The following is a 24,190-nucleotide window of genomic DNA, read 5'->3' on the forward strand; positions in this document are numbered from 1 at the left end:
AGCTTTTGGAATAATCCACCAATTTTTTAAAATTAAACACTATCTAAAGATTTGCATCGAAGCGTTTTTTTTTTATAGTGATTTTAATCACTGTCAGATATCATTATACTTGATCCATCTATACCACGTCACCACTGTGCTGTGTTTTTTTATTATTTTTAATTTAATAATAAATTAATTTAATTTTCTTCATGTAATTTTATTAATTGCCAACTAAAATTAACGAATGCATTTCAATAATATCTATGATGTTTGTTATATTATTTGATTTTTTTTACAAATATTTTATTTTATTTATTGTCAGCCTTTATTATGTTAGATGTATAAAAAATACGTTAATATATTTGTTCATGTCTAACTTAATTTTCATTTTTCAAAAATTAAATTACATTTTTTTATTATTGTGCGAGTACCATAAGTACTTGCATGTATTTTATTTCGTTTTAAAATGTAAACCCTAACTACAGTATGTTTTACTTACTAACTCCATAAAAATTTAATTATGTTTAATATTTACTCTTTATAATTTATTACTCGTGTTAAAAAAGATTGGAAAACTTACATTATCTTAATTATCTTAGCTAAGGTTATTAATTATTAATATTTAACGACATATCTTACGATAAAATTGTAAGTCACAAGAAAAAAATATATAAAAAAAATATTTAGAAACATATTTTTAATGAATTACACATTAGTGAAAAAAATTAATTACACATTCCTCTTCTTCTTCCTTGCCTTAATCCCAACTACTTGGAGTCGGCCACCCTTATCCTAAACTTCCACTTGACACGATCTCCTACATCATCTACGCTCACGTCAGATGTCCTCAAATCGCATTTAATAGCATCCATCCATCTTTTTTTTGGTCTTCCTCTATAGNTTGCCTTAATCCCAACTACTTGGAGTCGGCCACCCTTATCCTAAACTTCCACTTGACACGATCTCCTACATCATCTACGCTCATGTCAGATGTCCTCAAATCGCATTTAATAGCATCCATCCATCTTTTTTTTGGTCTTCCTCTATAGCTTCTTCCTTTAACATTATTTCTATAACTGTTCTTACAGCTTCCGATTCTTCTCTCCTCATAACATGACCAAACCATCTAAGTCTAATTTCTATCATCTTATCCACGATGTACGCTACACCTATACTCCCTCTTATATACTCGTTCCTTATCCTATCTTCTCTAGTCACTCCACTCATCCATCTAAACATTCTCATCTCTGCTACACTCATTCATTCTCTGCTCTACTTTCTTATGAACACTCTGAACCATACATCATAGCTGGCCTTATTACTGTCTTGTAGAATTTATCTTTCAGCTTCATTGGAATTCTTTTATCGCATAAAACGCCAAACGCTTCTCTTATCTTCAACCACCCGCACTAAATCCTGTGTCTTACATCTTCGTCAATACCACTGCTCTTTTGCACAACTAATCCTAAATGCTTTTTTAGATACCTTGTCTCATTTCTTATTCTTTTATCTATTACCTTTTCCCAAATGTTCATACTATGACTCATAAGCTTTATGCCTCTATAATTTCCACACTCCTGTAAGTCTCCACTCCTTTACCTTTAAATATCGGTACCACAATACTATTCCTTCATTCATTTGGAACTTTCCCTTCTGATAAGATTTTATTTAGAAGTTCCTTCAACTACCTTATGCTAACACTACCTATCATTTTCCATACTTCTACTGGCACCTCATCTGGTTCTACTGCTTTATTCTCTATTACGGTACTGGAATAACGTGATAAAAACATACAATAAGCAAAATAACATTTAAATTTCGAAATATCCATAAATATAAACATACAATTTTGTACTTAGCTCATTGATTTCTTAAAACAAATTTATATCTTACATATGTATCCCTAGAACCTTATAACAATGCTAGAAGTTATAAGCCTTGATTATGACGTAAGGATTAATTAAATAAGACCAAAAAAATAAAACAAATATATTTACCCAGTGTCTTTATTTTGATTAATATTTCCAACCAACAAAGGAGAACCAATTGGGTCAATACTGCTAGAAGTTGAAGATGATGAATTTGTCGATGATGACTCTAAATGACCTCTTACTTTATTAATTATACTATGCGTGGCTGACGGCATTGACCAAATTTTAGCGTCCAATATTTCATCACCCTTCGATACTTAAAAAGCAAAATATGATAAAAATTGATAGGCAATATTAAAGATACATATTAACTCTTGTTATTAAAGTAAAATTAGTACTTACAAAATTCTTCGTGTCTAGCTTTGTTGATGATTTGAAAAACATAATCACGAGATTCATCGGTAGTACAAGATAAGTCATTTGAGATGTCTTGCATTTGTGTTCGACCTTTTCTTCGTAATTTAGGAAATACTTTTCCTGGAACAATTATTAATTTAATTGAAAAGAAATTACTTTTATAGTTTTATTTTAGAACCTTTGCCTCTTTGTGGCCACAAAGGAGGATCCAATTGTCCATGTGGTAGAAGGCCATTTTCTAAACAAGTGAGGAAAGCTAACATGTGACCACCTTGAGGAAAATGTATAGGTGGTTGCTGCACACCATCCTGTGCCACTAGTACAACCGTACCACCACTGTCATTCCCTAAAAGTAAAATAAATATTCGAAATTCAACTTTTATTTAAAAATATATATTTTCTTGAATCTTTTTAAGTCAAACGTGGGTCTCGAGTAGGGTAATAGAGACACTCTTCGTAAACTGTACATGAATATGTTGATTTAAATTTTTCGAATATAATAAATAGTTTTATGTATTACATTACATAAAAACACACGCCCTTGTGACATACACTGGATCTACACACCTGATTCTAAGTATAAAAAAAATGTCTAAATAATGTTTGGCTCATGGCTGTATTCATTTTATGTCATCCTGACATTCGTTTTGATGTTATTAAAATTATTATTTTAATAAATACAACAAATATAAAGATTATATATTTTAAATCCATTACACATTTTTATAAGTGAATCTCAATTTACATTGAATAATTTAGCTTTATTATTTATTAAATAATTGAAAATTTAAATTTACATGTTATACTAGTTGAATCAGATTTGAATTTTTGAAAATCTCTTTAACAATTCAAATTTAAAGAAATGTTGTCAAAAAAGCAGCAAAATGGAATTGATTATTGTTTCTGATTTTTAAGTAAAAATTGGTCAATTTTTGTAAGAATATTGTCAAAACTAGGCTTTGCCTAATTGGGGCTACGCCCCAGACCCGGAGACCTACAAGCCTCACGCCTTCAGTGCATAACTCAACTGTTTACGAATGGAGTATCCGACTACGCTGAGGACGATAAGTGTTTTGTAGGGAAAATATTACATGAGCATCAATGTAACAAAATATTTAAAAAATTTAATTATTAAAATTAAAAAAGAGAAAATAGTAAAATGTAAAAAGTATAAGGTTGACGTTTGTTTACTGGGGTATTCACCAGGGGCGTATTTAAAAATCATTTTAGGAAGGTGTTTAATTTTTTAATTAAAATATTTTTAATTTTTTGGTAAATATAATATAGACATTTTTTTCTAGAAATCAAAGTGATTATCAAAAATAAGTCATTACAGTCATATTTCATAGATATCGGTCTAAATAAATATTGATAGCGCTGGGTCAAGGGGGGCAATCGCTCATATCCCCCTAATATACACAACAATTAATAATAACCTAATTATAAAAATTTTGTTAATATTATAAAATAATTACAGAAAAATTCATTAGGTTATTCTTTATTAAGAATAACCTGTCAAAATTAAATTTTTTATAAACTATTGTATATAAAAATGTTAATTTTAATAAAAATATTCGTTACTGAGATTTGACGTTGTATAGCAGAGTTGTCATAAATGAACCCCGAGTTTTACGATAAATTCATAGACTTATACATCATATATGAAATAAATAAGATTACTGTACTTTCCTGATAATGTATGTACAAAATTATATACGTACTTATAACCATAGTGAAATTTATATATAATTTATCGCAAAAATGAGCCAATCCTTATTTAAAACATTCGTGTTTTAAAAAAACTCGCGAACGGTAAAAAATGAACGGATTAAATTAATTTTTTTATGATATCTTAGAAATGTCTTTGGGTGGATTTAATGAAAATTTCAAATCTTAAGTCATTAAACGCTGGCGAGCGTTTTTCTCAAATACTGTCAAAATTTTAAAACACTTGCGGGCAAACGAAAAAAATTTTCCGACCTTTGTCAATAATTTTTCTGGAAACTCATAATCGAGTACTTTGGTTGAAAACACACTAAGTAATTTTCCCAGTTAAATGTTATTTTCCTTGTTCTATAATATAATATGATGATAACTTTCCAGGAAATTACAAAGAAGGATATTTTTAAAGTGGTAGTATGAAAATTTTAAAACCAAATTACAATATAAAATAACTACTTATAAAGACAAAGTTTATACCACTAAACACAGTAAATAATTGCTAATAAAGTTGACAAATAGAAAAAAAATCACAACATTTTATTTGATCGTCTTCTTCAAAAAGCCTTTCAGTTTTATTATTTTGTTTATCAAACTAATCATTACTGCAAAAAGATTTATTTAAATATTATTTTATTTATGGACTAAAAATATAATTGTCGAATTACTATTTCTGAGGGAGTGTTATTATAATCAAGATAAGACAATTTTTAAAAACATCTACAAAATTCTATCCGTATATATATATACGAAATACACAGCAAAGCATGTTAAACATAATATAAAATATATTCATTATGAAACATGATTGATATAAAAGGCCATAGGCTAATACATTGACAGGGTTATACAAGTAAAATAAAAACTCAAACGACAGAGATCAATCTAAGGATCCTAAATTTGATATAATCAATAGAATTCACCATGAATCAAGAGAACAGTTTGTAAAGGTGTAATTTCGAATAAAATGTTTTATTAAAAAGGAATGCCAATATTGAAAATTTGTACGACACACATTTATTATTATTTACAAACATAACAAATGAATATATTTAGGGTAAATTTTGAAATTTATGAGAATATTATCTAGCATAAATATATGAGTATAAATATATATATATATTATTCATAAATGAGTACAAATGTGTTAGTTCATTAATATTCAATAAGTTATTTGACTTAAAATATTTTATCTTGCAATACTTATTTGTCATTGTTAGTAACTGTCATTTAAAATAAAATTATAGAAAGTTTCTTCCGTATTATAGAAATTGACATACACCATGTCGTATTTTTTTATAACATTTAGAATAAAAAATAAAGTTGTTTCCAATAGTAAACTAGCAGATTGTGAGTAATGTTTTTTAACATGAAAATTGGAAAATTATTAAAAATATAAAATTCAAGAATAATTAAATTATAATATGTTAGCATAAATACCTTGTTGATGACAATGAACATACACTATTTCATCAACGTTGACATTCATAGCATAGTCCCAATATTGACTAAAACATAGAAAATTCAACATTATATTATAATTTGTAGTTAAATTGATATAGTATAGTAGACATAACTGTTATTAAAACAATAAATTTCGACCCGTAATGTATAAAGGTAATTTTAAGAAATTTAAACTAGTAATTTAAATTAAAAGAAGAAATAAATCATATGTTATACGTGTATAAATAGTGCTAGTAATTAGTAAGTAATAAATAGGTATGTCGCTTATTCTTGTTATAATTTTACATGAATTTAATTAAGCTGAAGAAGTTTTCCATAGTTGGAATGTTTTTAGATTTTTCGCAAAATATTAGTCGAAATTATACTAAACTTGCCTTATCTCAACTCAACATTATCTTAATGGTTTTATTAAAGTATCATCATTCCCTTAAATATGTAATGATTATCTTTCTCAGGATGGATCCAATATTATATGGAAGAGCTTATCAACTTAATCGCAGTAAAATATTTGATTTAATAAACATGTAAATTCAGAAAAAAATGAAACTGGGAAATATTGAAAAATTTGTCAAAACTTCTACAAACCTTCCCAGTTATTTCAATTATAAAAGTTATTATATAAAAGAAAAAACATTTTTAATAATATCAATTAATAAACTCATATAATTTAATTAACATTCTATATATATATATATATACATATAAAGAGAAATCATACCTTTTGTCATTAGTTTCAAAATCTAAGTTTTCATTTTGATATGAGCTTGGAGAATGACAATTCATCAGTTGATTAGGTGTCCACTTAATAATCAATGAGTTGGGTGTTTGATGAAGAGATAAGTAACCTGCTATTGGTTCTGTTACATCTTTCTAAATTTTCAAGAAAATATAAATAAATTATTTTTCATAATAATGGTTATTAATGGTTATTTAATATATTAAAAATACTTTAATTATATAATAAATTCAAATTCTATTTAATTCTTAAAAGGAGAGGTAAAAAAATGTAAAAAACCGTAAAATTATTATCTCTAAAAAAATGGAATATTATTATTTTATCCATGTAAATTAAAAAATATCGATAACACCACGGAAGCAACGTTAGGCTTCAATTAAATTAGTTTTATTACATCATACATATTATTACATTCAACAAAAAAAATAATATGTCTAAAATGTATATGAATCTCTAAATAATGCTAAAATATGAGTTGACTTTCAAAATGATTACTTTTGTAGATTATTCACTGACTAAAATGAAATTTAAAATACTTATGAATATTTCTATTGATAACTCAGGTTAACAATGTTATATTGAACAATCTATTATATTTCAGCTTAGTAATTTCATATTTTTTCCATTCTCAGATTTTTAAAAAATACATAAATTTGTTACTTAAAGAAATAAGACATACCGGAAGAACGAGTACATTGTTTTTTCCGTAAAGAAGCGTAACTCGGTTGTTCTGATGTAAAGACTCTACGTAATCTTTCGCAGAAATAGGTGTTTGTCTTTGAATGTCATCGTTACTGGTGGCATGCAGATTTCTACGATACTATTAAGTTAATATATTAATTATTGTAATACTAATTTAATATTCTCTTTTAATTCAAATGAAATTTATTATTTTTCTCTATTCAAAATTGACTTGGGTAAATATTTAAATATATGAAAATTTATATAACTCATAATTAATTAAAAGCTTTTGTGTCCTCTCTTCAACAAGCAATAACTCACAAGAGAGAATATTTAATAAAATGTTAAAACAATAATAAGAAAAGTGAAGAAGTTTATTAAATTTACATTGATTGGAGTACGACATGGTGGAGAAGTATGATATCCACTGGATATACGATGTCTTTGAACAAGTTCATCAGCTGGTGGATCTGTCCAAAATTGGTCGTTTGACTTTGTACGTGAATAGTCTAAGGCACAAGGACCAACTACAAACATAAATAATAAAAGATTTGAATAAACATTTATTTTAACTGTCTTTAATAATTTTGTTAATGTTTTGTAACTTACCTAAAAGAGAACTCAAAATACTACCATAATCCGGATCTGCAACCAGAGAATCTTTTTCGTAATATTTACTAGAAACATTGAACATAATATTATAGGAAACTTTTTTGAAGTATAAAAATATTAGTGAATATTTTAATCTGTTAAAATTCGTATCTAACCTGCAATTTTGTACAATGTAATCTATGATAACTGCTAAATGTTTTTCAAACAATGCTAACCGGATCCACAAGTATTTAGGTAATATGTTAGAAGGAGAAGCTAATCCACTACCCGCTGAATTTTTTTTAGTTAGAGGCGGTGGATGTACATTTGACATTGTTATACTGTTTGTTAGCGTACTATTAATTGAGGCTGCTCTGGTCGCACAACTACTCTCTCCACTAAATAAAAATAAAGATAATTTAAATTATTTTTTTTCTATGAACTTACCATCTGAAAGTTAATTATATAGATATGTGTATTATAATATATATATATATATATATATATAATATGTATTTTGTAAATTGATTAAGTGTGGCATAATTGTTGAAATGTGCATAAGCTGAGTGAAAATAAAGCTAGTTAAATATTTGGGTACCTACTTAATAACATTTTGTTTAGTAATACTAGCGTTCGTGCATAAACTCAACTTACAAGCGTGTATATAATTTTAGAAGAAGCGTGTTCTTAAATGAATAGGGTCTCAAATTTCTCTAAGCTAAATCCTTGTACACTACATTTACAAAAAAAATACTCATGCGATAACTATAATCTGTATTTAGAGGAAAAGTTTCAAGACTTCAAAATAAACAAATTTTACTTGCCTCCCTATGAAAAATCAGACCTGCTCTTTAAAATTACTATGTATAAAACATAAGTGTTTAATGTAAAATATTTTGCATAAAATTTGAATCTTATAATTTTTGTTCGCTATTTTCTTAACGCCTAAAGTAAATAAATCACAAAAATTTAATTCCTTTATTAGTTCCCTACTATAACCTAGTGTTATTTTTTAACTATATACTTATACTATAATGTGCAATTTTATTGTTATTAGCTATTGTATTTATTTTTTTTATTTATTATTTATGGATATTAATTTTCAAGTAAATAAATAAGGTTTAAATTTTGATTGGATGCTAAAAGAATTTTTAAGCTTACTTTTCACAGCCAAATAGTAACCATGACAATGAGCGCCTTCTGGCTGACGTACAAGTACACCGTAGAGAATAACTTATGGAATTTCTCCCATCTCTATGATCAAGTTCAATTAATTTCAAAAAAAAATTCTGCACAATTTTTTACTTTAAAATTAACATTTTGTAAGGGAAGAAATTTCTTAGTCATAAAAATAATTTAAAAGTACTACTGAAACTTTTTGTATAATAGGAACTAATGAACACAAATATATCTAAAAATTAGAAATTACTTCTTGTAAATAATAAAAATAATTATTTTAACATATGCAGATATAGTAGTCTATAAATACATAAATTATAATAGGCTAGTGGCGGCTTTACAAACAGACACAGAATCGCGATTAATAATTTAGAGCACGCGATCAATTTTTCTTAAAGAAAAATTTATCAATTTTAAATTATTATCAAATTCTTTATTGCTAAAATTTTAATACATTACAGTTACAATTATAAATGAACCTTATAGTATTACGTAAAGAGTGTGAAATTTTCATTTAGATTTCTCTTCTGTCTGAGATAAAATATTGCTAGTAGCCGCCACCAGGTTGAATAAAAAATGAATTGATCAAAAATATAATTATTTTTATGCCATTTCAATATTTATAAAATTGTATCAAAATTTAACGAAGTCTATTTTTAAATTTTTGGAATCTAAAATAAATCGAAGCTTACTTTTCATAGTAAAAGAGAAATGCAGTTAAAGAACGTCTTCGGTTTAGCATACATTGACAAATTATTTGTGGACCTAATGATTCCCTTCTATCTAATAATGAAAAAGATCTGAAAAACATGGTCCATTTTATTGTAATTTAAACATTGATGGAAAAAATTTTTATTTTTTAGTATTATAATATCGTATCAATATCAAACAAAATAAATTACAAGAAAGCTGTTCGATTTAATATCCAAATAAATAATACATAGTTTTTATAACTATAAATCATAAAAGTACTTATTTCTTTCTTATATAATTTTTTTAATATTTTATGATTGCGATTAAATTTATATTTTGTAATTTATGGTGTACTTAACTTAGAATATCATAAAATAAACTACTTTTTCAGTCATATGAGAATTAAAAACTTCTTAAAAATCTTAGATAAAAAAAAAAAGTACTAAATTAATTTTAAAAAATCATTAATTCATTATTATTGTGGATAATTACTTATCACTAGTGGTCCACAATGTTTTTATCTAATAAGGATTAGATGTTACTTATTTTTTAAAAATTTTTTATACATTCTAAGAATACATTAAAATCATATTTTTTATTATTTGTGTTTAATAATAAAAACAAATTTTTTTAATATTTTTCAAAATTTCAAAATAACTGCTTTTTAGAGTTTTTCTAACAAAAAAATTAATTGGTGATAAAAATTTTAGGTTTAGGTTACAAGCATTTTAATATATAAAATATTGTAGCGTGGATAAAGTATGCATCATAAGTATACATCAGTACAATATATACTAACCCGCGCTATATACATACTCTAAGTTTTCAAATACTTATAACCAATAAGCACTCGTCCTACAATTATAAATAACCCATTAAAATCTTTGTAAAAAGAGATATAATAAACGGTTGTTTTAAAATTTTGAAAAAAATTTAAATAAAATTTAAAATGTTTATATTATTAAAGAAGAAATAAAAAAATTAATTTTAACGTAGTCTAAAAATTTATAAATTAAAAAAAAAAAAAACGAAACATATAGAGTAGATGAAAAGTTATTAATCTAACAACTAATGATTAATCTTGTCAAATGTCATGGACCACCAACTATATATTAATATAATATATATGATAATATAACACATCAATCACATTTTGTTCTACTTCTGTCTTTTACATTCTTAAAAGTTATATTTCATTAAGTTCACAAAAATAATAACTAAAATGTATAATATAATTTTTTCATAAAATTTTATATCATAAAAAAGGCCATGCAATTGTATTTGATTGAGGTGTACTTAATTTATTCTAAATGTAATAAGAACAGGTAAATAAACTAAAATTGATGGTTAAAAATGTATTATAAAACAAAAAATAATACTAAAAAGCACGGTCTATTTGTTGTTCAATAATTTGTTAACATATATAATAAATGCAAATAATTTAATTTACTCTCACCTATTACTGCCATACCTATTTCATTAAAAAATTTATTAGTATTTAAAAGTTGCAAATATTTGTTTTAGAATATGCACTTTTCTAATTTATTTAAAATAATTTTTATTATCATGGAATGCAGTTCTATAATAGTAGATAGCAATCTATTTCGATATCACAAAAATCATAGACACATATAATATATAATATATAATACATATTATGTATTTATTATTTTATACGCTATAATATACTATAATTTGTAAAAAGTGTAGCATACTGTAATTTTGATAACATAATTTTAAAGAATATCAAAAATTTGCTTTAAAAATGACTCTTATGGTGATAAAAAAGATTAATTTATCCTTGATTATCGATATAATGTAAGTGAAATTAAACAAATATATATTATTTGCTATATCTCAACTTCAATTCGATTAATTTGAAACATCATTATACCAAATATACAGAGTGGTTCATAAAGTTTTAACAAATATAATAACTAGAGTTCGGATTTGTATGTATTTGCATAATTGTAATGAGTGTATGCATTTCGATGAGACTAAGAAATGTGGACGATTTGTGTAACACATAATGCACAGAAAAAAGTTCATTTTGCATATAAATGCATATTTTAAAGATGACTGCATATTTGAAATTTTTTGCATATTCAATCATATTTTGTATAAAAGTGGTTGTCGGACATAATCCTCAGTGAATAGTGCACTAGTGTCCATACGTCATTTTGCGGCCGCTATCCGTTAATTTATAAATTACAATTTATATTTCAATACGATTAGATTTTAAAATGCCGAAAAGTCGTAGCTCTGTATCTACTTTATTAAAAACATGGATTGCTCTTTATAATAAAACTGACCAAATCGTTTTTACCACGGACGACTCTGTAGTGTTTTTTCAATTGTGTAACAAAAAAATCGTGTGCTCAAAAAGTTTCAATTATAACAACACGTTGATGCTGCTTTTCATAATACTGCTTTAAAACGTAGAGCAAATAAAAACAAAAAACATTTATTTTTATTGTATACAAAATCGAAATCTGGTAACGTTTTTAATGAGGATCTTTAGTTCAGCTTTGGTAGTATCTAATATACCTTGGATTTAACTTCAAATTCCTGTATTGAAGAATTTTTTGTAGAAGTATACTGGTAAGCATATTCCTGACGAGAGTACACTAAAAAAAAATTATCTTGGTCCATGTTATGATGTTATTATTTCAATAAGAGAAGTTATTGAGAACTCAAATATTTGGATCGCTGTTGACGAAACAACTGATACAAAGGGCCACTACATAGTAAATTTAATAGTTGGCGTTTTAAAACATAATACACCGGTCAACCCTTTCTTTTAGCATCTAAAGAACTGCCTAAAAGTAATTACTCTACAGTATCTCGGTTCATTATGTAATATTATATTATTACTTATAATATTAACATATAATATAATGTTATCATTTGTACATGCATGTCACATATTATGATTATACAAGGTCACCATAACAGGGTTCTCTTATTTAAAATACAAAATAACCAGTTAATTATGGGATAAAATCTACTTATTGTAGAGATAATTAAGTAACGCCTACACGCAGGGCCTTCATTATAATTAACCAATTAGAATATGAAGCCTCACCTTCCAGGATCAAGGTAGGGATCGCTGGGCTACCGCCTTCAGACTATAAAAAACCATCTTTCCTGTCTAAACCAATTCTTTCAGCGATTATAAAATACATAAAATCTACGACACTCTACTCAAGATTTCACTCTCCGGGACTTAGTCGATTTTTTAATTAATTTGGACTTAGAATATTTTTCTTTAAAACTAAATGACACTTAGAAATTTTAAGGTGCATTTTGTTTTGATGAATCTTTTAATTTAATTTAATTTGTTAATTATATAATAATGTTTAATTTTCTTGTTGTTGGAATAAATATCAAATAATATTTTTTAAAGATTAAATCTTTTTTAATTAATTTATTTTAATAATAAATCCAACCCAACTTTAGATTTTTATTTAATAGTAAAAATTTATTGTGACCTTTTCTTACTGGGTAGTTAGTCTCGTCGCTAATGTCTTTGTTCTAACAAACATCGCGCCGGCAGACAGATCTAAAAGTCACAATCTACTAAATTTCATTTGAAATTTAAATTTATTTAATGATAATTTTATTTGACCAAGTGTATTGCAATCCTATACTTATTGGGTAGCTAGTATTGTCGCTAATGTCTTTGTTTTAACAAACATCGCGCCGGCAGACAACGCAGAGAAACTTGCACGTATATTTGCAGTGTTTAATTTTTATCTTGATGATTATTGTGACGCATCCTTTCAAGGCGTTAGCGCCGGGACACTTTAGGCCACCACAATTACGCTTTGATAAATCTTTTACATAGATATAAGTATTTTTGAATCGTATTTTAGCCAGACCATAGGAAGATTTAAGAAATATTTATGTCGATCTCTCAATAAAATATACTCTTTCAAAAAAAAAAAAACAAACGTAAAAAAGTTAATAAGAACAGATTATAATTATATTTCTAATAAAATATAGAGTGTTTAGCATCTTTTACAAGTAAGATCTGTCATAAACTTTGTGTAGTTATATCATATTATTTAAATTTTGAATCATTTTTGTAAGTAATTGTATTGACTAATTTAATACCAAAATCAACATTACTTAAAATATTATTGCATCACATAGGACGTAAGGTAAGTACAATTTAACTTATGCTTTCCAACCTCCAACAATCAATTGCCTAATAAATCTTTAATAAAAATTAAATAGGAGAATTAAATGATTAATGAGATAATTAATATATTGAATAAAATTATATGAATTCAAATAATTTATTATTCCAAACAATTCCTCGATCAAATTAATTCTATTTCTATTATATTATATTCTATTATTCTGATATAATTTTCTATTATATTCTAATCTATTCTAACATCATTTTTTTTTATATATTTGTAATCATATTTATTTACCATAATATGGTAAATAAAGATATTATCTTTCTATATTTTTATTTTTGGTTTATTACAAGTGGCGCTCAACTAGTAGCTTTGAAATCCCTGAGTTTATCATTTTTATCATGATTTTATTAATGATGTATACTTTATTCTTCTTCAATCGTCAGCAAGTGTAGAGTTGTAAGAAAATGTTCAATTTGCCAACAATAAAAAATGATTTAGTATTTATAAAAATTAACTTTTCTGGACTCATTCGGGGAATTACAAATTTAGAAGATACTAAATTAACTTTATTAGAATCACTAGAGATTATGGAAAATATTATTTGAGAACTCTCAAATATACAGGGTGACAAAGGTTCTATTATAAAAACGGTAGCACAGTGGGGTCGAGGCACAGTGTAGACAAGGCATAGATATGACAAGTATAAATGATATTTGACAGTGATTAAAATCACTATCATAAGAAACGCTTCGATGCAAATCTGTAGATAGTGTTTAATTTTGAGAAATTGGTGGATTATTGCAAAAGCAACATCAACTCTTATTTCTTTGATTATATCCTAATTAGTAATTCTTTGATTTTAAAATATAATATATGAATAAATACTAATTATAATTATTAAATTTAGTATGAAAATAAAAAAGTAAAAAAAATTTAATAAGTTTAATTTCTTATGTCTTATGACCTTTATTCTATGTCAATTAAATTATATAATATTCATAAAAGTCAATATATTCACCTAATAAGATATTTTAAAATAAAATAAAATACAAAACCTAGAATTTTAATAGAAAAATAGCATATTTTTGATTGAATACGGTAGCCATTTGCGCATAGAAGATAGGTCGTCGAGACAAATTTTTTTTTTCATTTTATAGTACATAAAATAAGCTTTAATTTGATATATGTTTAAAGGACGCAGTATTTCCGGAACAATTTTAAAAGTTAAGTTGAAAAAGTTCTATTTTTTATACAATATGTCAAGTTTTGAACGCCCCCTATATATGGGAAAATTGTCCAATTTTAATAAAAAGTATGTCAAATGAAAGATGTACTTATAATGAATTTAGAAAAAAAAAATTTGTGCTGATAATTACATTTTTCGAAAAGTTATAGCACTTTTAACTTGAATATTTAAAATTGAAAATCGAAAATTTTAAATACAAAAATAGCGTTTTTTTAATTAAGGCAGCCGTTTACATGTAGAAGATAAAGTGTCGGGACAAATTTTTTTTTTTTATTTTGTAGTATTTGATATAAGCTTTAATTTTATATATGTTTAAAGGACGCAGTATTTCCGGAACCTTTTCAAAAATTAAGTTGAAAAAGTTAGTTTTTGTAAAAAAGTTGCTATTTTAAATCCCCCCAATGAGCAGGTCAAGTGTTAGATTTTCAAAAAAATGATATCAAATGAAAGGGAAATATCTAAGGTTTTAGTATAAAAATAAAATTATGTTGATTTGTTGATTTTTGAAAAAGTTATGAAAGTTTTAAGAAAAAAAAGACAAAATTTACCGATTTTTAAATTTGTAATTTTTTTGGATATTTCCCCCAATTGCGGGGAACAAGGGAAAATTTTTCAATTTTTAAGGATAATGTCTCCAACTACATACGATTTGTGATCTTTTGACGTAGTGTTGATAGAAATCGGTCCAGTGAGAGCTGAGAAAAAGTGGCAACAGACATAAAAAAAAAAAAAAAACATCATAGTAAAATTAATACCTTCTCAGCTTCGCATCGAAGCTAAAAACTAAAATATCTCAATTATATCAGAAAAATAAAGCGTTTCAAGTAATGGAACAAATTGGTCTAATTATATCAGGTAACAATGAAATACAACTTCCAGAATACTTCAACCCTAGTTCTAGTGCCAATATGAGTATGCACCACTGACATCAGTAGATATGGAAAGATCCTTTAGTCTTTATAAATATATACTATGTGATAGAAAAACAAGCGTAAGAGCATATTTTTGCATATTATTAAAAAAATAAGAGCATATCTAATACATATTTTGAAGTTTATTGATGCATAAATGGACACTATTTTAGGCTTTTTGAGTGCATACAAATCCGGGCTCTAATAATAACTTTAAATCCAAAAAATATTTTACGTTATACAGTTTTAGACTACTTTAAAATCATATTTTTTCGAATTAGAAAAATAATAAAAAATATGATTTTAACAAAGTTCTAAATTGTAAAAACTAATTTAAAAAGAATAATGTAAAATATTTATTGTATCAGAAGCTATGTTAAAATATATTAGATATATCAAAATATCGGGGGACATTCTGTATAGGATTAATGTTCGAGTAGCTTGAGTTTAGAGTAGATAAACATTATAGGCGCGATTAGAAAGTAAGCCTAATAATATATAGCTACATAAGAGAATAAGCCATAAAGGCTTAGTCCTTAATTTACGAAAAATAATGAATTTAACATTTCAGTTATTTTTCGGTGTTTTTAAGTACCTATATAAAAATATATTTTAATCGTCTACAATTATATTTTCTATAGAGTAACCTAGGACAAGATGACTTATAATTAATAAATAATTTTAATTTTTCTATATAGTCAAACTGTTTAGTGTTTATCTCAATTTACTTATGATTAAAATAAATCAATAAACACAATAATGCTTGACCATAATTTAATATCTAAATAATTTATTGATAACATAGCTTGACAAAATTTGCTTTATGAATTTTTTTTTTGTTTCTAATAGGTTTTTTATTCTGATTCTAAGTGCCCCAATTTATTTTTATTGTAAGTTTTTAAATCACATTTTGAGCATTTATAAAACTACGGATATTTCACAAAAATGCTGATTAACAAAAAAATGTATGTTTCATTACTCTTAATTATATTTATAGTATCATTATAATAATTTACACAAATTTTAAATTATTTCAATATTTAGACGATTTATAATGATTTTTTCTTTTTCTACAACAGTTAATGAAATAGTTGAAATTTCAAAATATATTTTTTAACATTCTACTGCATAAAATACATAAGATTTTTCTATAACAGATTTTATTATGTTTAAAGTGTTTGACAAAAAAAAAAAGCATCATTACAATTATTTATTAAGTTTTTTTCACATTTATAACGATTACGTCACATAAATCTGACGAAATAAACAATATTTTAGTGTTTTTTGAATCTACATAACATTTTTTATCGATTTATGAAATAATAATAACAAAAACATGAATAATAAAAAAGTTATAGTAAATAATTCAGCTTAACCATTTTTAAAAATGCAATAAACTCAACTTTTAAAGTCCATATCAAAGGTCAAATTCAACTGAATTATTTCAAAGTTTGCGTAAATAATCATTATAATATTAAAAATACACTTAAGAGATAATATAAAAAGACTTTTTTTAATTTTTGTGAAAACCCCTATCAATTCCATAACGCAAATTTTGTTGATCTATGTAATAAGTCATGTTACTCTATGCTTCATCTTGCCCAAGTTACCTGATAATACTTTCCATTCAACATTCACTAACTTGTATACCATTAAGTAAGATTAAAAAATAATACAGTTCCATAAAAAGCATTTAAATTTGATCTAATTGCAATTGCAGACAATAAACACAAACAAAACAAATATATTATGATTTTAAAAACATTTTTAAATTACCTTCAAATTATTATTATTATTATAGTTAATATCTTTATTTATATGCCTAATCCGAAATTTTATGATAAATTTGGAAACTAAAGGAAATTATAAAATAATTTAGAGCAACGATGTATTCCTGGTCAAACTGTCCAGACCACATTTATTATATAGTTTAAAAATAATTTATAAGCATTTATTACCATAATTATTATGATAATAATTATTTTATTCAATTTTTAAACTCTATTTTTTACAAGCGTTGTACGAAATAAGATTGACGGGAAATTTTAAAAATAGGACAAACTTTTTTAGACTAATGAATAAAATGACACATAAAAAAACAATTAAAAATAAAATGTTACAGTTAAAATTTTAGAAAAAATATAGTTTTATCTAAAAAAATGATAGTTTCTATTGATAAATCGATAATCTAATACAGTATTTTCTACTGATAGATAAACAATAAGGAATTAAAAATATTTAAGCTGTAAAAAAGGCCTTTAATATTTGTTTATTAATTTAAGCTTCCAAATATTCCTAGTTACGTCTCTGCACATACATTTATTTAACAAAAATTTTTCAAATAAAATAATTATAAAATCATGCCAAAGTAAAAATGTTTTATTTTTTTGAATATACAGATTGCATTATCGCTAAGTTAAATATATAGGTAAGCAATAGTTTATAGAACAGATTTGTCATTGTTAATACTTAATCATGCAAGTTATTAACATTCAATAACTACAAATATTATCGAATACAACATTAAAATTATGAAATTAATGTTTAAGACTAATAAGTTATTGTTTTATAGCAATTTTCAATTTTTAAATAAGGTAGGTCTTCTTCTTTTTCCTTGCCTTAATCCTAACTATTTGGGTACCCACACCCAAAGAAAAACCTCAATCAAAATTGAAAGAGAAATTTTATCAAGGGTTTATGATAATGTTTTATTAATACGAACAAAATAACTATTCTTATAAATAATTATTATTCAAGACAAGAAAAAAAAATATCATATTGATAAATATATCATTGATTCAATAGTAATGATATATTTATCAAATTGAACAATGAATTTATTATATAGATCGAAGTTTTTCTCTGGGTGCACCCTTATCTTAAACTTCCACTTGACACGATCTCCCTCATCATCTACGCTCATATTAGCCGTCCTCATATCACATTCAATAACATCCCTCCATCTTTTTTTTGGTCTTCCTTCAACATAAATTTCTATAACTGTTTTTATAGCTTCCGATTCCTCTCTCCTCATAAAATGACCAAACCATCTAAGTCTATTTTCTCTCATTTTATTTATAATTGACGCTCCACCTATATACTCTCTCTTATATGTTCGTTCCTAATCCTACCTTCTCTAGTCACTCTACTCGTTCATCTAAGCAATCTCAACTCTGCTCTACTTTCTTGCCAACCGCTCAACACTCTGAACCATACAAAATGGTCTCACTTATAATTAATAATAGTTATTATTATCACTAATATGGGTAATAAATATTCCTCGCGCCGACCTTACCTAAAATCTAGGACTGTTACAGTTCTAGATTTTAGGTAAGGTAGTCGTAATAATAAATTAATGTTTTTATAGCACTTTTATTCATATTTAGTTTTATGATAGTAATTACATAACTATGTAATTGCTATATTTAATGTAAAAACTTCTAATACTATTGGTTAGGGTAAATTAAAAAAAAATAGTAACACAAATTCTACAAAAATTCAACTATTTAATAATTAACAATTTTTAAGTAATGAATAGTAGGTAAAGATTGAATATTTTTACCTGTTGGGGTCAGCATTTTCTAGTTCTTGAACCTTATGACTTATTATTGAAGCTGGTTCATAAGTTTTTCCTATTTTATGTAGTAACGCAGTTGTTGAACTGGTTTTGAATAAACCTAACGCCCTGCGTCGTAAACCTTGTGATAAACATGTTTCAACAGCAGCTTATAAAAATAAAAATAAATTTTTTAATGGAATAGATAATTTAATTAATTGTTCATACTAATTTACAATAATGTATATTAACATATAAGATCATGTCTAACCATAATAATTTAAAATTAAGAAATTAAATTTCATTACTCTGATAATATCCTTTTAATTTAAATGATTACTTCATAAATTACTAGGTTACCAAAAATTAAAAAATGAGTTAACTAGTGCAATATGTTTTTTATAGATTAATAATTTTTGAACATTTTAAAAAATATGATTAAAATGTCGATAATTACTTTTAATAATGATACTTTGTCGTAAACTCCTGTATACAATTAATTAAATAAATAAATATGAAAAAACTAACTCCTTACGATGGAACTTTATTAAAAGTCTTTAATGACACAACACTATTCTTGGAATTGACTTTTTTAGAGAGTAGTTCCAACATAAACAAAACCCAACACATTGAGGTTGCGGCATAGTAAGGACAAATATAGATGATAAACTTACAGTGATTAACATCATTATTATAAAAAACCACTTGGTTGCCAATCTATCAAATTTCATAATTATTTGTATACTTATAATTTTATAATTGCTATGTTTTTAAAAATTCTTTCAAATTGTAAAGGCTTGTTAAATTATTAGTTTTATCAAACTATTGACATTGGAAATATCTATAATCATTTGGTCCAGATTCATTTGCTAAACAACGAATTACTATACTATGGGAACATGAAGTACTAGACATTTATTTCTTATCGATGTATTTTTCTACATCATCATGGCAATATAAACATATGTTTGTTATGTCCACCTGAATTCTCTAACAACTATGTTTTCAAGTAATTTCTCTACTTGTTGAAAATATAATAAATTATTTAAACTCCAGTTTTAAAAATATTTTTTTTGTACATTTTTAACATTAAATTTCACTAATGATGACTCAGGAACACTTTTACCATATACAATCTATATTTTATCATTACGTGACGTAGTTTTTTAAATTGTCGAATTTTAACAGAAATTTTGTGTTTTTATTTTTACATCTCATAGAAAATAATTATAAAGTATTCTTAAAAATATTTAATTTGGTATAGGTTTGAAAAACGCAATCGTCCCAAAACATTTGAATAATCGAAAATTAAGTAATTTTTTTTTTGCTTTGACGGCTGATCTCTCAAAGATGAACAATTGTGAAATAAACATTTTTCTACATATTATAGCACATTTCTAATTTTAATTTGATATAGGTTTAAAGAACTATTTCATTCTGAAACAGTGTCGAAATTGAGTTGTAAAAAAATTTTTAAATACGTAGGTGGTCTCTTTTAACTCTTTACTTAGGTTTTTCATTAAATATTCTCACCAAAAACATACCAAAATAAAAGCTTATTGTCTCTAGTATACCCTATTATTATTTCATTACGATCATTTTTTTTTTTTTTTTGAAAAAGTTACATTAGTTTCAAAACGTAGAAAACAAAAATTGCAAATATTATTTTTTACTCTAGTGTAATTTTAAGATATTTTTTAAAATTATATTTAAAAATGAGGGGAATTTCATATTTTTAGCGTTGATTATTTCAACTAAATTAAATCGAAATTTGAAGTATTATTTATTATAATCGATTCACAGAGAGCTGAGAATTTTCATGGATAGATACAAAAAAATACTATATCCTTATCCAAGAAGGGAGCTAAAACTTCAAAATGTATTTAAAAATGCCCATATTACTTTTTCAATTAAAATTTTAAAAATATTCCTGAAATACCGCATCCTTCAAACACACATTTTATATAAAATGTTGTATGACATACAACAAGTTTATGAAAATATATATGTTCCGACGACTTGTCATTTACAGCCTCCAAAGTACAAAAAATATACAAGATGGTTCATAATAACCTTTCACATTTTGTTTATAAATAACTTTTGTTCAAAAAAAGGTAGGGGAACGATAAATCCGGTTCCAGATAGCTAGACGATGCCTAATTATGTTTCATTGCAATTTTATCATTATGAAGCAGTGGACGGGTGCTCAGCGTGCGTTAATCGTAAAAGTTATTATAATTATAATGACTCTTACGTGAGTGCAATTCGAGAGTTTCGTAAAAATTTTAATCTTGACGAGAAATGTGCGGTTCTATCGCGACCAACGGTGAATTTATGGATAAAAAACTTTGAGGAAAGTTGTGATGCGTGTAAAAAAAAACCGAGTGGATGAGTGTCGCCCAATATGGTGTCGTGGGGCCATACACCCAAAGAAAAACCTCAATCAAGTTTAATAGAGAAATTTTATCAAGGGTTTATGATAATGTTTTATTAATACGAACAAAATAACTATTCTTATGAATAATTATTGTTCAAGACAAGAAAAAAAATTATCATAGGTTCAATAGTCTCCAANAAATAACTATTCTTATGAATAATTATTGTTCAAGACAAGAAAAAAAATTATCATATTGATAAATATATCATAGGTTCAATAGTCTCCAGCAAGACGGAGCGACTTGCCATTCCGCGAAAGATACGATTGTACTGTTGCGAAAGCATTTCCGCCATTGACTAATTTCGCGGAACACTGAAATTTGTTGGCCGCCTAGGTCGCCTGACTTATTGGCGTGTAACTATTTTCTATGGGGATATTTGAAATCCAAAGTGTATGCGGACAAGCCCAGTACTTTGGAACAACTCAAGAACAACATTATTCGAGAATTAGGCCTTTTTGGAACAGATATGCTGGTGGAGGTGTTCGAAAACTTAAAAAACGTCTGTTTGAATGTATAAAAAATGAGGGTAATCATCTGCAAGGAATAATTTTTAAGACCTGAATTGTAAAAGTAATTTAAATATACTATCTAAAAACGGCATGTTTCTATTTTATTTTAGTACTTAAATTATCTCTGTACATGCATTCTTCGTTGGGTTATTAAAAAAACAAATGGGAAAGGTTATTATGGGCCACTNTTTCACTAATGATGACTCAGGAACACTTTTACCATATACAATCTATATTTTATCATTACGTGACGTAGTTTTTTAAATTGTCGAATTTTAACAGAAATTTTGTGTTTTTATTTTTACATCTCATAGAAAATAATTATAAAGTATTCTTAAAAATATTTAATTTGGTATAGGTTTGAAAAACGCAATCGTCCCAAAACATTTGAATAATCGAAAATTAAGTAATTTTTTTTTTGCTTTGACGGCTGATCTCTCAAAGATGAACAATTGTGAAATAAACATTTTTCTACATATTATAGCACATTTCTAATTTTAATTTGATATAGGTTTAAAGAACTATTTCATTCTGAAACAGTGTCGAAATTGAGTTGTAAAAAAATTTTTAAATACGTAGGTGGTCTCTTTTAACTCTTTACTTAGGTTTTTCATTAAATATTCTCACCAAAAACATACCAAAATAAAAGCTTATTGTCTCTAGTATACCCTATTATTATTTCATTACGATCATTTTTTTTTTTTTTTTGAAAAAGTTACATTAGTTTCAAAACGTAGAAAACAAAAATTGCAAATATTATTTTTTACTGTAGTGTAATTTTAAGATATTTTTTAAAATTATATTTAAAAATGAGGGGAATTTCATATTTTTAGCGTTGATTATTTCAACTAAATTAAATCGAAATTTGAAGTATTATTTATTATAATCGATTCACAGAGAGCTGAGAATTTTCATGGATAGATACAAAAAAATACTATATCCTTATCCAAGAAGGGAGCTAAAACTTCAAAATGTATTTAAAAATGCCCATATTACTTTTTCAATTAAAATTTTAAAAATATTCCTGAAATACCGCATCCTTCAAACACACATTTTATATAAAATGTTGTATGACATACAACAAGTTTATGAAAATATATATGTTCCGACGACTTGTCATTTACAGCCTCCAAAGTACAAAAAATATACAAGATGGTTCATAATAACCTTTCACATTTTGTTTATAAATAACTTTTGTTCAAAAAAAGGTAGGGGAACGATAAATCCGGTTCCAGATAGCTAGACGATGCCTAATTATGTTTCATTGCAATTTTATCATTATGAAGCAGTGGACGGGTGCTCAGCGTGCGTTAATCGTAAAAGTTATTATAATTATAATGACTCTTACGTGAGTGCAATTCGAGAGTTTCGTAAAAATTTTAATCTTGACGAGAAATGTGCGGTTCTATCGCGACCAACGGTGAATTTATGGATAAAAAACTTTGAGGAAAGTTGTGATGCGTGTAAAAAAAAACCGAGTGGATGAGTGTCGCCCAATATGGTGTCGTGGGGCCATACACCCAAAGAAAAACCTCAATCAAGTTTAATAGAGAAATTTTATCAAGGGTTTATGATAATGTTTTATTAATACGAACAAAATAACTATTCTTATGAATAATTATTGTTCAAGACAAGAAAAAAAATTATCATATTGATAAATATATCATAGGTTCAATAGTCTCCAGCAAGACGGAGCGACTTGCCATTCCGCGAAAGATACGATTGTACTGTTGCGAAAGCATTTCCGCCATTGACTAATTTCGCGGAACACTGAAATTTGTTGGCCGCCTAGGTCGCCTGACTTATTGGCGTGTAACTATTTTCTATGGGGATATTTGAAATCCAAAGTGTATGCGGACAAGCCCAGTACTTTGGAACAACTCAAGAACAACATTATTCGAGAATTAGGCCTTTTTGGAACAGATATGCTGGTGGAGGTGTTCGAAAACTTAAAAAACGTCTGTTTGAATGTATAAAAAATGAGGGTAATCATCTGCAAGGAATAATTTTTAAGACCTGAATTGTAAAAGTAATTTAAATATACTA

The 24,190-nt window shown here is 25.9% G+C and overlaps 1 protein-coding gene across 9 annotated transcripts in view; it reads right to left on the reverse strand.

The window, feature by feature from the left end:
- Positions 1-24,190, reverse strand: part of LOC126894093 (small G protein signaling modulator 2-like) — a 54,744-nt gene that overhangs the window by 16,535 nt on the left and 14,019 nt on the right. For 3 of the 9 annotated variants that reach the window (XM_050664798.1, XM_050664789.1, XM_050664820.1), the window contains exons 4-16: positions 19,204-19,366; positions 10,790-10,804; positions 9,333-9,440; positions 8,623-8,715; positions 7,638-7,859; positions 7,480-7,547; positions 7,258-7,397; positions 6,869-7,009; positions 6,172-6,323; positions 5,430-5,497; positions 2,449-2,616; positions 2,256-2,390; positions 1,980-2,169 (exon numbers count right to left, since the gene is read on the reverse strand). In XM_050664798.1, coding sequence (XP_050520755.1) covers positions 1,980-2,169; positions 2,256-2,390; positions 2,449-2,616; positions 5,430-5,497; positions 6,172-6,323; positions 6,869-7,009; positions 7,258-7,397; positions 7,480-7,547; positions 7,638-7,859; positions 8,623-8,715; positions 9,333-9,440; positions 10,790-10,804; positions 19,204-19,366 — 1,663 coding nt within the window. Of the gene's footprint in view, positions 1-1,979; positions 2,170-2,255; positions 2,391-2,448; positions 2,617-5,429; positions 5,498-6,171; positions 6,324-6,868; positions 7,010-7,257; positions 7,398-7,479; positions 7,548-7,637; positions 7,860-8,285; positions 8,379-8,622; positions 8,716-9,332; positions 9,441-10,789; positions 10,805-19,203; positions 19,367-24,190 lie in introns of those variants that run through there. The other 6 variants (XM_050664867.1, XM_050664809.1, XM_050664831.1 and 3 more) reach the window with 5 other exon arrangements.

The sequence above is a fragment of the Daktulosphaira vitifoliae genome, unplaced genomic scaffold, assembly GCF_025091365.1.
Source record: "Daktulosphaira vitifoliae isolate Bord-2020 unplaced genomic scaffold, ASM2509136v1 Scaffold_1, whole genome shotgun sequence".
NCBI lineage: Eukaryota > Metazoa > Arthropoda > Insecta > Hemiptera > Phylloxeridae > Daktulosphaira > Daktulosphaira vitifoliae.